This window comes from Aphis gossypii, chromosome X, assembly GCF_020184175.1.
Source record: "Aphis gossypii isolate Hap1 chromosome X, ASM2018417v2, whole genome shotgun sequence".
NCBI classification, from domain to species: domain Eukaryota; kingdom Metazoa; phylum Arthropoda; class Insecta; order Hemiptera; family Aphididae; genus Aphis; species Aphis gossypii.
This window is the reverse complement of record NC_065533.1, coordinates 55,153,069-55,168,897: the sequence shown is the minus strand read 5'-3', so window position 1 is coordinate 55,168,897 and position 15,829 is coordinate 55,153,069. Positions and strand designations below refer to the sequence as shown.

The 15,829-nt window shown below is 27.3% G+C and overlaps 1 protein-coding gene across 4 annotated transcripts in view; it reads right to left on the bottom strand.

The window, feature by feature from the left end:
- Nucleotides 1–6,209: 6,209 nt before the first annotated feature.
- The window catches only part of LOC114129329 (neural cell adhesion molecule 1-like), a 58,937-nt gene continuing 49,317 nt past the window's right edge, over nucleotides 6,210–15,829 (bottom strand). For 3 of the 4 annotated variants that reach the window (XM_050205765.1, XM_050205764.1, XM_027994031.2), the window contains exons 10-11: nucleotides 14,422–14,496; nucleotides 6,210–8,646 (exon numbers count right to left, since the gene is read on the bottom strand). In XM_050205765.1, coding sequence (XP_050061722.1) covers nucleotides 8,528–8,646; nucleotides 14,422–14,496 — 194 coding nt within the window. In that variant the 3' untranslated portion in view covers nucleotides 6,210–8,527. The remainder of the gene's footprint in view (nucleotides 8,647–14,421; nucleotides 14,497–15,829) is intronic. The other variant, XM_027994032.2, reaches the window with a different exon arrangement.

Here is a 15,829-nt window from a genome sequence, read left to right as displayed (position 1 = left end):
AGTATATTATACCACGCAATTAATTATTGAAAAGAGTAAAAAGAGTACAGGTTTTATGAGCATAAATAATATAATAGTATTAATTTTTATTATAATTCATAAACAAAAGTAAATACGTATTGCCAAAATTATAATTTATTTAGGTGGGGGCTATTTAGCTCATACGCCTGGTTGGCATATAAATCATGCCCTAGATATGAAAAATCATAACACGCCACAGTGCTCACGCTTTAACTAATATCTAAGTAAATATTTGATAAAGCGTTAATTACATTCGATGATTAAAATTTTTAAGTACTATATTAAATGTGATATTATAGAAGTGACGATTTTGAAGTATGTGGGAACTAGGTGTATAATTAAAATTTAAATATTGTTTACTAGATGATTTATATAATATTTATGTGGTTTTTATAGAAAATATAACTAGGTACCTACTTACGTTATGTTATTATAAACTGTAAAACGACGATCACATATTCGTAGTAACAATAATAAAATAAAATAAAATATAAAATATAATCCTAAAATGATTAGAGCAATAGTGCTGGAAGATTCAGCACATTTTAAATTTTTAAATGATCATTGAGGTGAAGGTTAAAGGTTTCATATATTTTTAGGGCTTTATAGCGAATTAGCGAACCTACCGTGTGATTTAACCATCGCATAGGCATAATGTACCTACCTATACAAATGCACAACTAAAAATTGATAAAAATACGATTTTTTCTTCGCACCAATTTTCTGTTATCGGTTTCTCTATACGTGGCAAATAGATATATTTCTAAATTTTAAATTAAAATGCGCACTTAAGTGCTTATTATATTATTCTCTGATCAAATAGATAAAACCATCGAGTATAAGCTGTACAGTCGCTTAATGCGTATTCAATGACACTGATAATAAACAGTAAAACGATTAAAATATCAAACATTCTCGCATTGCTAGATTAATACTGATTAATGTACATATACCTATACTCGTATTTGTATAGATACGTAATTAATGGTTTTTTAGAATATAAAGTATTTTTATTTCAATAAAACAGCGTATATATCATTAATAATTATTAACAACACAATAATACCGCAATACTTTAATCCGAAAATAGTTTACTATTTGTTTTATAAAACCAACAATATTGGTAAAATTATTGGTAGTTAGGTACCCATAACAACGAAACTCACGCGACTGATACACAGCAATGAACAACGGACATAATAGTACTTTAATAATTCTCTACGTTTTATTATTTAGATATATATTTATTAATACATTTTATAGGCACCTAACCACGTAGTTTACTGAAATATAAAATATATTATGGGAAAGTATATTCTATTTGCTAGGGTACTCGTACGTTTTATGCCCTCAAAGTATTTTAATTCGTTTATATAATAAGGATCAGTGGTTCGAAACGAGTTTTATGACACGACACACCTCATTAAAATCTAAATATATAAAATACAGGTAACACATGTCATTATATACCTAAAAAACAACAATTTATCGTAATAATATAAATTATACTGTAGGTACTGATGATGCACTAAATTAAAAGAAAATGACAATAAAATATATATATGAATCTTGTACTTTGTAAGTAGCTACTATTGTTTAATACGTATATAATTTATACATCCATTCCACTAATGATTCCTAATGAGTATTATTCGTAACGTGTCAAACTCAGATTTTTAATTTCAGCACCAATGAACAATACAAGCTCACGCATATTCACTTTCGGTACCTACCTCTAATATAGATGCCTTTTTTTTTCAAATAGTTACGCAACTGACCTATGTAATCGTGACCTTAATAGCTATAGGTGGTGTGCGGTCGAGGGGCGAGAGGGACTATATTTTTTTTATGAAACACCTTGACAATAGTCGTAAATGACATACATTTGCATAATTATATATGTATATATATATAATATGGTTATTGATTATTGTAACAAATAAAATCTACCCGGCTCCTATTCCTAATCTGAGTACTGGGTAATAAATATTATAAGTACCTATATATTTAATATTCCCTACACCGTATAATAATATTATGTAATAGTAATATGAAAATGTACTAATTGATGGTTATCTAATTTTGACAACTACAATATTGAAGTAAGCAATATATAGTGTCTTTTGGAAAATGTATTTTGAAGACAATTCTTATTTGTTTTATATATAAAATAAAATGTTTTTCTTGAATCAACAATTTTACTCATTTTACTCTGAACAAGGCAACAAAGCACGAATATTTTTTTATGTCTTTATGTATAACCATAAAACAGATTTTTGATAGGTTAGAAATTGTTAAAATAATAAAGATAAGTAGACCTATTGATGGATACAAGTAAGAGGAAAAAAATGCAAAAGGTGTTGAAAAAATTATTAAATTACTAACGCTACATAGAAGTACATATGTATGTTCTACTATCGATGTATTTAATTTAATTGTGTGTAAATAAATTATAATTGGTAGATCAATGCGACCGCGGCAGTTTAGGTATATAATGAAAACACATAAATTAGATTAGTGATTACCTTTAATTGATTATAAAATGAAATATTGTAATAACATAAAATATATTAAATTGCAACATGAACAAAATAATATGACTTTACTGTAAAGTTTACATATTACATATTTTTAAATTATTGTAATAGGTAAATAAATATAATTATGAATGGTAGTTAAAGGTACAATATATTACTGCAGTACATCAGAGGCCTATTAGCTATTATTGGTTATTTATCACGATTAAACTAATAACGCATTATCAATATTATGTTTTATAAGGATTCAAACGTGATTTTAAATTGATTCGATAAAATATTGTTATTCTTATTTTTATCAAGCAAAATACGTGCCATTATAGTTCACCTAAAATCAACAAATAATAAATATCTTAATAATATAATACTGTGTATACAATTTTAAGTGTAACTTTATCCGTCATTCGAATGTGATTGAAATCAGATATTGCCGATATGGGCTGTTTTTTTTTGTAAGGTGATAATAATTTTGCTGTAGAGTATAAATAACTTGTTAAAAATGTTTTAAAACATATTACGATTACCTATACAAAATAAGTCTAAAATTTCTATAATGTTTTTCTCAGTTATCAATAAGTTTGTAAAATCTTTAACTAAATGAAGAAATAAATGTAATTTCGTTAAATCGCACACAGAATTCGTTTTGCAAAAATTTGTTTAAAAAATAGAAGGTATACTAAACAACAGACGGTGGTAAATTTTTGAATAAAGAAAAATCTTATTTAATTAAAAACGTGTGAATCGTAACTTTCTGTTATTCAGTTTAATAATAATATTCATCAATAAATACCTACAAGAAAATACATACCTCTTATAACACATGGGTCATGGATAAATAATTGCAAAAATGAGTTATAATTAAATATGTTCATAGACCATGTGGTTAATGGTAAAAATAATTAAAAACAAAAACTAATTAAATTTAAGTTTTGTAATGCAATGTAATAATAACATTCTCTTTGGAATTGAACATAGGTATGTCATATAATGTTTTATTATTTCTAATTAAAAAACAAATGTCATAGACTCGACGTATGACTATTTATAGATGGACAATCTAAGTACCTACCTAAGTATAATGTTCCTACATGGATAATAAAACTTCAGATAAAAAAGTAAGACCCTTAATATTAAGCATCATTTTACAATTAATGATAAGATCATTTGATCGTATATTAAAAAGCTTCATTATAATATAATCAATGATAAGATTTATAAAATACACTTACTTTATTATATACCTACGTTCAGATAATGTGATCCGTATACCTACACGTTTATTAATGCATATTCATAATAATTAATAATATATTGTGTACCTAAAAAATAACGTTTTAGATGTTTTAGTATAAGATAAGAATAATAAATAGATACATGACATAAATTTAAATATGAATAATGATATCAGATTTATTTATTAAGAAATTAAGTTAGTTCAGCCTCATTTCAAAAGATTTTGAATGCTCAACTATACCTCATTGTAGTATAAAAAATCGTTTTGTTCCAATAACATAATTATATTCATACTTTAAATAAACATAATTAATATTGAAAATTCGTCTATGGTGTTTTTTTAAAAAAAATCAATTAGCTTATAGATCGAATTAAAAAATTAAAATATAATCACATAAAATCATAAATAATCATTAATATAATCATATAAATTTTAATAATATTAAAAAGTGCCATTTCTACAGCATTAAGTTTTTTGTCTTCACGATTTCTATTTCAAATAGTTTAGTCCACTTGTTATACGTTGTACCTATAATAAATGTAATTTGTATCATCTATCTATCTAATATTACGGGTGTTTATTTTTTATCAAGTAAAAATAAGATTAGTAACTATAAACATAGATAATATAATTTATGATATATTTTGGTTGTTTGTTTTAGACGTATAACTCTTGTCTTGTGCCTATGATCATGTAACTAAAAAACAAGCAAAAAAAAAGTTTGCCTGTTATTTGAGAAGAACCGTTAAAACCAGAACAGTGGACGAACCTGCAGTTATCAAGTTAGACTGATTAAAATGTATTAATTATATTTGTAAATTTAGTCAATCGTACACATTTAAAAATATGTTATGATGATGTATGTCGATGCCGCCGACGAATAGAACATATATGTGCTACAATTTTCGAATCTACAAGTAAATAACTCCATAAATGTTTTTTTAGATACTGACTGACAGTGGTGACAGACATAGCTAATATTTCAACAACTTATATTTAAATTTTTGAATCAAGTGTATTTGATAGTTACGGTATTCGAAATTAAAAACAAAAATCCAACAACAATGAATGTTATATTAACTTGAAAATTAACTCTATAAAAACTAATATTAAATACTATAACTTTATATTTTATAATAGGTATATCATTAGTTGTGTACAGTTGTACTTATCTAACTATCTGACAATATTAATAAAATAGTTGAAAATTGGGATTTTTATATAATATTTGAAACTATTCTTTACTTGTTAAGTTGATAACATCGTTTAATTTTTTATATTGTGCTTTAGCTTTATAAGTTAAGAAATTATTGTAAACACAATTAATATAGGTCTTATTATCAAATTAATTTGTTTGATACTTTAAATATACATTTTTTACAATATTAACAAGTTAGTTACATAACTTAACCAAATCTTGAACAATTAGTTAAATACAATGGTGTTAAGATAAGTAATTTGAAATTTATCTCTGAACATAAAATTGTATATATACATTATACAATATCAAATCTAATATTTTAAATTATAAAATCTCTATTTTATCTTTATTAAGTAGGTACTTTTTAGCAATTTTAATTTATAGCTCTTTGCTATCTACGTAAAATATGCAGTTAAATAGTTTAATATTATGTATGTTCCGGGTACAGTTTAAAATACAATTTTTTCATTTGTTTTATCTATATAAAATGATTCGACTCGTTTAAGTTATCAAATATTTATACTGTCCGCAGTTTAGTCTAAAACTCTAATTTCATAACCACCTTATCTTGTAAATTTAGTTGTGATTCAACTAGCCAAAATTGTCTAAATTCTTAGCTTCGATAAACCATGTTTTTATTATCTCTCGCCTCTCAGATTTGAAGTTTTGCAGCCACAACAACCGTGTATACATAACAATATGAGCCATGTGATATATTCAAGAGAAGTAGAAGTTCGTGGTCAATGTGTCTGCCTAGATTTTATCCTATGTCCGGTTGATTAAAGTTCCTATAAGAACAACGAGCACCGTGATTCCATATCCATCGCCATGTACTGAGATGACTGAGATTGTACGAACGAACTGTTCGCTGTGGTAGCATCGCAATAGTATATCCTCATATTGTCTTTATTTTTTGATTACGACCAACCTCTGGGTAACAGTTGGCATGTTATATACGTTGAGAAGATATCACACATTATGCTTGTACGACCGTTCATTCAGTGGCATTTCTTAGGGCATAATAATATCTTTTGACCACATAGTATACCATCCATTATCGCCACTTTGAAACAGTATTAGTATTTAGTACAGTGTACACAAACACAGTTTGATTTAACTATATGCGCCATACATCTCCACACTGACTAGGTATCTATGTTTCCATAATCGTTTAATCGAGGGATTTGAATTCATACAAATAATTACATTTGAAAAATATTTTTAATAATATAATTATATTTAAATTTGATTTTATTTCATGTATTGTGTAGTATAATAAAAGTAGACTGCAGACACTGAGAGGGGCTACAAATATTAATATCATAATAATTATTGTATTAATTTCATAGCGGCATTTTATATTAATATACGTAATATTAATAATTATAATAATAATAAAAAAAATCGAGCGGTCGCACAAATGAATTATTTAAGTACACACGTATAACAAGCTCGCATTCTATGCATATGTGTATTTTAGTCAAATAGTAAAAATATATAATTAATTAAGAGAATAGTTGCCATCGTAAATCTTATACAAATAAAAATAAAATAATAATAAATACACACAAAAGCAAAAAAAAAAAAACTAGCGTTATAATGTATCTATATATCTATATATTGTATAGTATATATAATTAATGTATTACACATATAAGTGGATACACAATGTACATAAACACATATAAATATAATGTTATAAAAAATATAATAATAACTGTTTGTATTATATTTTGATTATCTCGTAATATTATAACTAATGTATATTGTATTATATAAGCTCGATTTCTACATTTGTCCATGTATAAAATAGTACATGCAATTTTTAATTTGTTGCAGCAGTCTAAACATTGTAGTAAAAAAAAATTCGATCTCGGCACTATTACTATAATATAATGATGTATAATATTATTTATATTTATATAAATTAGGTGCATAATAGGCGCTCGTAGCGGCTCTATAAACCATATTATTCTAATAATATTAATAATTAATAATAATAATAATAATGTACGAAAAAAAATCATTATAATAATAATAATAATAATAATAACAAAAGCGTCGTCCCCTTCTTATATTTTTTATGTACAACACGTATAATAAAATATCGTTACAGACACACGGGTGGAAGATAATATAATATATATATATGTATATATAGATGGTCTATATCTAATGAATTTTTGAAAAAAAAAAATAGTAATAATAATAATAAAAAAATAAAAATGAAAAACGCGTTGCCGCCGCGATTACGATGGAGCTCGCGCGATGGGAGTACAATTTTTTTAGGGGTAAAAAACATACGAGAAAAAAACCGTTTTTTCGACGACCCGCGTTTATGACGACGGGTCGCGTGTGTACACAGGTCACGCGTGTCATCGTATACCTATACGACGTATATTATACGAGAAAACAAATAACGCTCGTTAAAATCTACGAACGACGTGCACGCGTACCTATATGTGTATTAAATAATATAAATAATACTACCCAAGTACGTAGGTACCTACACATCGGACGTGTTATTATTATTAGCATTATATTGTCATGCTATAGCGTATAATGATGACGTTTCTAAAAATGTCCTGCAGTATAGGACACCGGAGACGTGACACGTTCGCAATAAGCGTGCGCGATTCCTATTACCCGCGCGATGGTGTGTGGCGACAATAATATAATATCATATCGTGGTACGTGTGACTGTACAGTAAAAATAATAATAAAAAATAATGATGACATCGAAATTGCGAGTGGACGATGCTCGCGCGTAAAAAAGTAAATTACAGACGACGGGCGATCGAAATAAAAATCAAAAAGCTCCGACGGCGGCATTGATCACGGCGGCGGTACGACGAGTACGCGGGACGGCGGCGGCTAAGTCATTTTTAAGCGCACGACGTCGTAGTAATAATACGCGTTAAATTATATGTTTAAATAAACCTAATCAATTATAAATAATCTACCTATGTCTATGATTATATAGCGGTATATAATATATATATATATTGTATTACATCGTATAAGTCGAGGCGCGTAAAACAGTCGTGCATCCATCGCGTTTTATAGTAATAATGAAATGTAAAAATAATAATAAGCGGCGATAATAATAATTATTATAACGACAACAATTTAATGTTATAATATAATATATATATATGGTGGTTATCATTACTGCAATATAGTAGAGGCGTCATCGTGTCTGTCTTTGGTTTCATTAAGTATGTATAATTGTTTTGAATTTACTTACGCCCCCCTCCCGTTGTCCGGTGACCGCAAATATTTTTGAAGAGAGAGAGAGAGAGAGATAGTGTGAGAGAAAGAGAGTATTAGGCGCACGTCGGTAGCGGGTCGGTGCGCCTATAATATTATGGTGTCGTTGTTGTGTTTAGTAATAAATTTAATAATATATAATAATAAATATAAATTTTTTTCCTTGGTGATTTTCGCAGCCGTTGTTGACGTTGTGACGATGGAGGTACACGTTCGGCGACGACGGCGACGGCGTTCCCTGCAGACTGCTGGACCGGCGACGGTCTAACAGCTGACAGAAGCCGCGGTGACGGCCACAGTGGCGATGGCCAACACGATGGAGGTGACCAAGGCAGAGTACTGCTGCAGACCCGATGCGTCGCTTGTGCCTGCGACGGAAGCTTCTGCAAATACAAACAGTGTGTTAAAGTCGGTCAAGTAATTCCATATAGTATTTATATACTTAAAACATATATTATACACCTATATCCACCATAGATAATAAAAGAATGGATAGGCCATTCCTATATTAACAACATAGGGGTTTGCGGGCCGGAATGTGGATGAGAGACAGACTGCTTTTATATAGTGCTCTCACTTTAGCAAAGGGTATTATCATTTATTTATATAGCTATATATATATATAAATATTGCTGCAATTTTGATATTTTGATAATAGATAAAACCCCTTGTAACCTCAAAGTAAAATAATGTTCTTGCCCGTGCGATAAGGCCTGATGGCCTATCCATTCTTTTATTATCTATGATATCCACACGTATCCAAGATAACGAGTAACAATGATGAGTCGTATTTTATAGTCGTGATAAAAATCCTATATCTATATGTTTAGATATATACATTACTATTAAATTAATTATTTTTAACTACCGATGTATTGGTTAAGCTACTGTTTCAGGTATACCTATAAATAAAGTTGACGTGAGCGTGAGTGTGATACATGTATTATAACAGTATAACATTGATTGTAATTTGGTAATTGAAATATTATCGTCAAACATTAATTTATAACACAAAATAATGATCATTGGTCGTTGTTATTAGTAAAATGTTGGCAAACATTTTAACGACTTCACAACTTAAATTGTGTAATTTTGGTTTTTTTGACATATTTTGTTTATTTTTTATAGCTATAATTTATAGGTTTTTAATATAAAATAATTATTTTTAACACCGTTATTTTCATACACAAATTTGATGACAGTAGCCTAGATGATAGTTCGAGTTTCGAGAAATTTAAAACAAACTAACTATAGCTGTATACATAATGAACAGCTCAATATATTTCAGGACGAATAGATTATGAAATAATTATTATTTTAGTAGAATTATATAAATTATACTATTTGTCTAATATATATTTTAAATTTTTCAAACGTGCATATTTTGGTCAGAATTAATGCATTTTAATTTTTCATATGACTTTATCCTCGGGCCAACGAAGTATCGTGTCGTATGCAATTTAACTAATGTGCATTTTCCGTGTTAGTTGTACCTATATCAATGAATGTATATTATTAAATAAAAACACCATTTTGAAAATGCATTGCCCAAAAAAATGGTTTTGAATAAAATTCATTGTATTATAGCACGCGTCACCCCTATATTGGTAGATAGATTAAATTTTCATGAATTATATACATAACGACCAAGTGCATCGTATAAATGATGTTCCGTGAAAACTGAATAATTTTACTATAGGTATTTATTTAGTTGGACATTTTATTAAATGTTGATGAAGTATATTTATGTATATATATAGATATTTGAAAAGACAGCTAATTAAAACTAAGAAAGTCTTTATCAAGTTTAAAAGTAAAACGACCTAATAATTTAGAGTAAAAAGTAAAATCCTGGAAAATCAGATATATATTAATAACTAATTCAAATATTTTAGACCAAGCTTAAGGATATATTTAACATACGAAGAGTAAATGTAGGGCCCGAAAGTTCATGAATTTGATTATTTTTACTGAATAGTCCAAAAGTTAAAAAATCAGTAAAAAATTTAAATGATACAAATACAAGCGGGGCCATTGTTTGTATTATAATGACAATTATATTTTAAAGACATTTTAAATTCAAATTTAGACGAAATCACTTTTTTAAAGATAAATAATACTGTTAATTATTTTGTTACAATATAAAATCATTATTTGTGGAAACTTAAAACTTTTGCGAATATAGTATTATTATGAATTTTACTATTTTTGATTTCTTTTTAGATATAATTATCTATTTATTCTATAATTTTATTCTATTATAATGTTTTACGGTATTTATCGAAGATGTTATTAAATGTTGAGTTGTATACATTGATATAATATAATATAAGAACATATTTATTATTATAATAATTAAATATTAATGATATTATAAATGCATTATTTCCAGAAAAATGTTATCATCCTACTGTAATATCAAAAGTAAAATTAATGACTTAAATAGCTATATCACAAAATATACATAGTGATATATAGTATAACAGACCATCTCCTCTTAGAAACGTTTTTCGTTTACGATGAATAATGTTTTATCATTGAATTTATATTTAACACACCCATAATATTGACCCATTCGACACCTATCTATTGTATAACAGATCAATACACCCACATACGTACTTTTTATTTATTTACATATTATTCAAATCGTTTATCATTAACTGTATATTAGAGCCAAATATTATATAATAATTGTCAACATAAATCACTTATTATTAGGACAATCAATAAATAAAATTAAAAAAATTACTCATATATTTTATACTAAACGGCGTACCACCAATCGAAATCTTTAATTATGAATGTAATAGTTGATAAAACTCAGTCATTATAATATAATTTATATTATTTTAAGTTTCAATTTAAAATTTAATTAAATTTTTAAATTTATATAATAAAATAATATTTTTAATTATCAATCAGCAAAAATAAGAGTATATTTCAATGGATTATAGTGCATGAATTTTCTGGACCTTATTCATAAGTAATTGAAAAACATAAAACACAAACAAAACTATACAATCACAGTAAAAAAACTTTAATTGATGTACAACGCACATTCATTTGATGCTTCATAAAAAAAGTAGATTAAATGTTGTTAAACATGTCGTTTTTAACGACTTCTTTTGTTTGTGTTCAATTGATCATACATACTACTCGTATGTCAACTATATTATGTGGGGAATTGGTGTGTGATAGTCATAAAACTAGAAAATGGCAATGTGGTACTAAAACCTAATCAATAACTGAAATAATTACTTAACGGGAACCCCGATAAGTGATTAGAACAAAAAAAAGGCTGTTGTGGGAGGAAACGTCCCTGCAAGGGCTTTAACTGCAGCTGTGTCACTGTTGGTAACAGATTATTGTAATAATATGAATAATTGCGTTTTATATCGTGGTATGTTATCAATTAAGTCATGAGAACCAAATAAAAAATAAATCATATATTTTGTTATCCTATTAATTGTGGGTACGTACTACGTATAATTTTGTTTTTTTTATCAACGCTCGTCATGATAAATATTTGCACAGCTATAAATTCTGTCATCATGTCACAATTGCAAAAAACGGCAAACAGTCAATATTACACCAATCGCTTATTAATTAAATACATCAAATATTTTTTTTTAGCTGTATGCCTTTATACATATTTAAACGTAAACGTGTGTACTGTAATTTTTGAGGTTTAAAACTATTATGTATTTTTTTCAACGTATTTATTTAAAAAGTTAATGAAAATTTGATTTTTGTAATAGACAAAAATCGTTATTTATCTGCCAATACATTATACACTACTAAAAACGATTATCTTATAATTAGGTATATGTGGGAAGGAAGAGAGTAATAAATATTGTTACATTTTTATAATTTGTAGACATTTTAAATTTAAGAGAATCAAATATCAATACGGTGTATCAATAAATACTTTAAGTAAAAATAAATAGTCTCTACAATAGATACTCGATAATAATTTTAAAAATCATATTTAAAAAATATTTATTAGAGAAAGTTCATTGATGTGGCTAAGTATGGTGCAAAATTTTGAATAGTAGTTTTGGAATCAAGTATTTAGTGGACTTTGTAATTGTTGCCACATAATCCTGTCGAAATATATAGGTATTAGTTTAAATACTTTAAACTCATAGTAGATATAAATATTTTGTACTTTAAACACAATTAATCACTAATCAGTTACACAGAAATCAACGTCAAAGCTAAATCTAGTATTTTAAAATGTTTATCATGATATGATTACATCGAAGCTGTCCATCAATTTTTTATGCAAAACAATTAGTAACACCTTCTTGTAATCAAATATATAATTGTAGTTAATACAATTTAATCTCATCGTCTATGTATTTCACCAATATAACATTATAATCTTGTGGGTTTGTTTCTAGGAACCATATCTCATATTACATGACTTATAAACCGTAATCCATTATCTTATTTATTCATTATATTAAAAACTAATCAATTTAATGAATTTTTTCACGTAAACGTGCATAGTAAATACCACGCAAAACAACACACAATTGCCTATTTATAACCCCTTAAACTCGATCGGCGTTCTAAGATTATTAAATTCATGATCATAATATTATGCGAATTGCAGTGGTACCGCACTATTTGTTTTTTCTCTGATCCATACGTAACATGACATATTCACGTTCAATAGAACCAATTTTTGGTTGTTAGCTCTAATATTAGCGTGAATTTGTATACCATCAAACTTAAAGAAGAAAACATAATCTATGTTTGTACATTGCACTATTCAATTTTTCAATTTTAATATTTAACATAATCATAACTTGCATTAAATTGAAATATCCTCAAATGCTAACTTAAAAAGTTAAAAGCATTGATAATGTTTTTATTTTAAGTTTGATAGCGTTACGTACAATAGTATATAGTATAAATTCACTCTAATAATAAAGTTAACGATACAAGATGGCTTCTGCTGAATGCAAATTTTCCATGTTGCGCTTGGGTCAGAGAAAAGACTAATGGTATTTTGGTATCATCTTAATATGACAATTTATACCTCTTTTAACCAAGAGTTGTACAAAGATAGGTTTATAATTAATTATAATATAAATCAATATTATACATAACAAAGAATAATGTATAATAGTTAATAAGAATAAAAATATATCTCAGACATAACAAATACAAGGAGGGGTGTCTTAAATATATAATATATCAATGCTTGTTTGATATATTAAAAAAAAATATTCGATAACAATAGCAAAACTTTTTGTAAAGTCACAAATATGTTATACGCGTTGACAATCGAATTTATGTAATTGACCTGTTATATGCGTCCTGCAGTGCTTTGCCATGGTAAAGAATAGAAATCTTCCTATACGATATAAGAATTTTAATGATAAACGATCTTTACCCTATCACCTACTTTAGTGCAACAGCGAGATAAGCACGCAACATTTTTCGTGTATGTCAGGTGGTGGCACCAACTCAAACAACTATTGTAGCAAATGCCAAATAATTACGAAGTAAACATTACACAGGAATTTATCGCATACCAGCCGTTTTTAAGAAATCCAATACTGTATATAAGTGCGAGTTAAATAAACTATTATTGATGTGTCGTATAAAACCACCACATAGTATAAGGAAGTATAACTTTTTGTTGAATTTTGTACTTTTTTTTAATTGTCTCGAAAAATTCGAATAAAAAAATTTGAAAATGCATTTAAATTATCCAATGTAACATACTTATATCTACGTAACAAAATCGATTTTATCGCTTGTTTATGCGATCATTTTTTTTTTCATTGAAATTCGTGTGATCAAATTTAGATGCTTTATAAGGTTTTGACGGTGTTGATAATTACGAAGATATCCATATCGAGTAAACTGCGTGACGAATCCTAATTTGTTTTCAGAAGTTCTACCACAAAAGGAATATTTCAAGAAACTGATACCTGTGTGTTCCGGTAAAAATAAATAGCCAGTACCGATTAACTCAAGAGTCAAGGGTTAAGACCGTAACCTAAGTGAAGCGCGAAGTGCTCTCGCATCATGCAAATAAACAAATAATAATAACTTAAGCAATGTTGTAGCTTTTTAAAATTTCTTTACAGACTACGGTGTAGATAAGGTAGTGCACTAGTGTGCATTAGTTTACTTACTCGAAATATTGTCGTTATGTTGATGTCCATCGTACTGAGTAATCTCGTTGGCATCTTGATCGTCGTTTAATCCACCTAGAAACAAGTGTGTCGAGCGTGAACCAAATCCGTGCAGTTTTGTTAAATAATAATAAAGGTAAAATAGAGTTAGGATGCGTGGCGTTTTAAAATAATCTCTCTAGAAATACGATAGAGCTAATGGCAAAACGGACCAATGTTAAATACATAAATGTATTTTTATTTTTTGTTTTTATTCGTATGATATTCGAATAGTATAATAATATTATTTGTTTTATTCATAACAGTTGTAAATCAAATTAAATCTCCTACATCTAAAAATAAATTTCGTCAATACTTGGATACCTAACAATAAAAACAACAAATGATTTCGAAAATAACTCGGAAATTAAATGACATGCATTTTGGCACCAATAATTCGGTGAGTAGCTCAAGTATGGATTTACGACCGTAGAATTATTTTTGTCTTGTAATAAGTTCAATGGATAATGACTCGATGAAAATGTATGTAAACATTTAAGTTTTATTCGACGCCACATAGCGTGTTTGCACTGTTATCGTTTCACCATCGCGTTATCTATTCTAATACATTCCCGGACAATTGACTTTGCTTTCGTGATTTTAATTTTCCATTAATATTCCTTTCGGATCTTAAAAGTTTTATTCAGTAGGTAGGTCTTTGAGTTAAGTTTTTACATATTAATTGACTTAATCTATAGCTATTATAGTTTTTAACATCCAAATGTAAAAATAAATGCAAAGCGTGTATGTGTGTGTGTATGTGTGGTAGTGCAGTGCATAAGAATCAAGGAGTTAAAAAGGATTAAAAACGTTTAACAATTGAAACTGTAATATGAAACGTATGAAGTAAAAATAGGATTATTAATATTTATTCATAAAATAAATAATATGTAGAATTACTATTCAATTCAATCAAATTTTATGAAAGTTCAATTTATTTTAAATTATAAGTTGAACTATATATAATAAATATGAGATATAAATAAAATCTGTATAAAATAAACCTTCAAATTTTAAAAGAACGATATTATTTTATCGCCATGTATGTAACGTCAGAGTAGTTAAAGTAATCGATGACTTTAAACTGTGAAAGCAATATCGATCTATCAAGATTTTTAAACCTATAGTATATTATTATAGATTGGGATATTTTGACATGAGCCCGGGTAATACAAGGAACATTTAATAATAACACAGGATATCAAAGTATTTTGCAATAAACGCAAAATGTGAATAGCACAAAACTATAGTGCGTGCAAAAATAAAACGATAGCTGTGATTATATGCTGCAGATGTATCAATAAGGTGACAAGAAAATATTTTGGAAAATCCTGCGGACATTCGATTTGAGTTTTTTCAATTCAAAAGT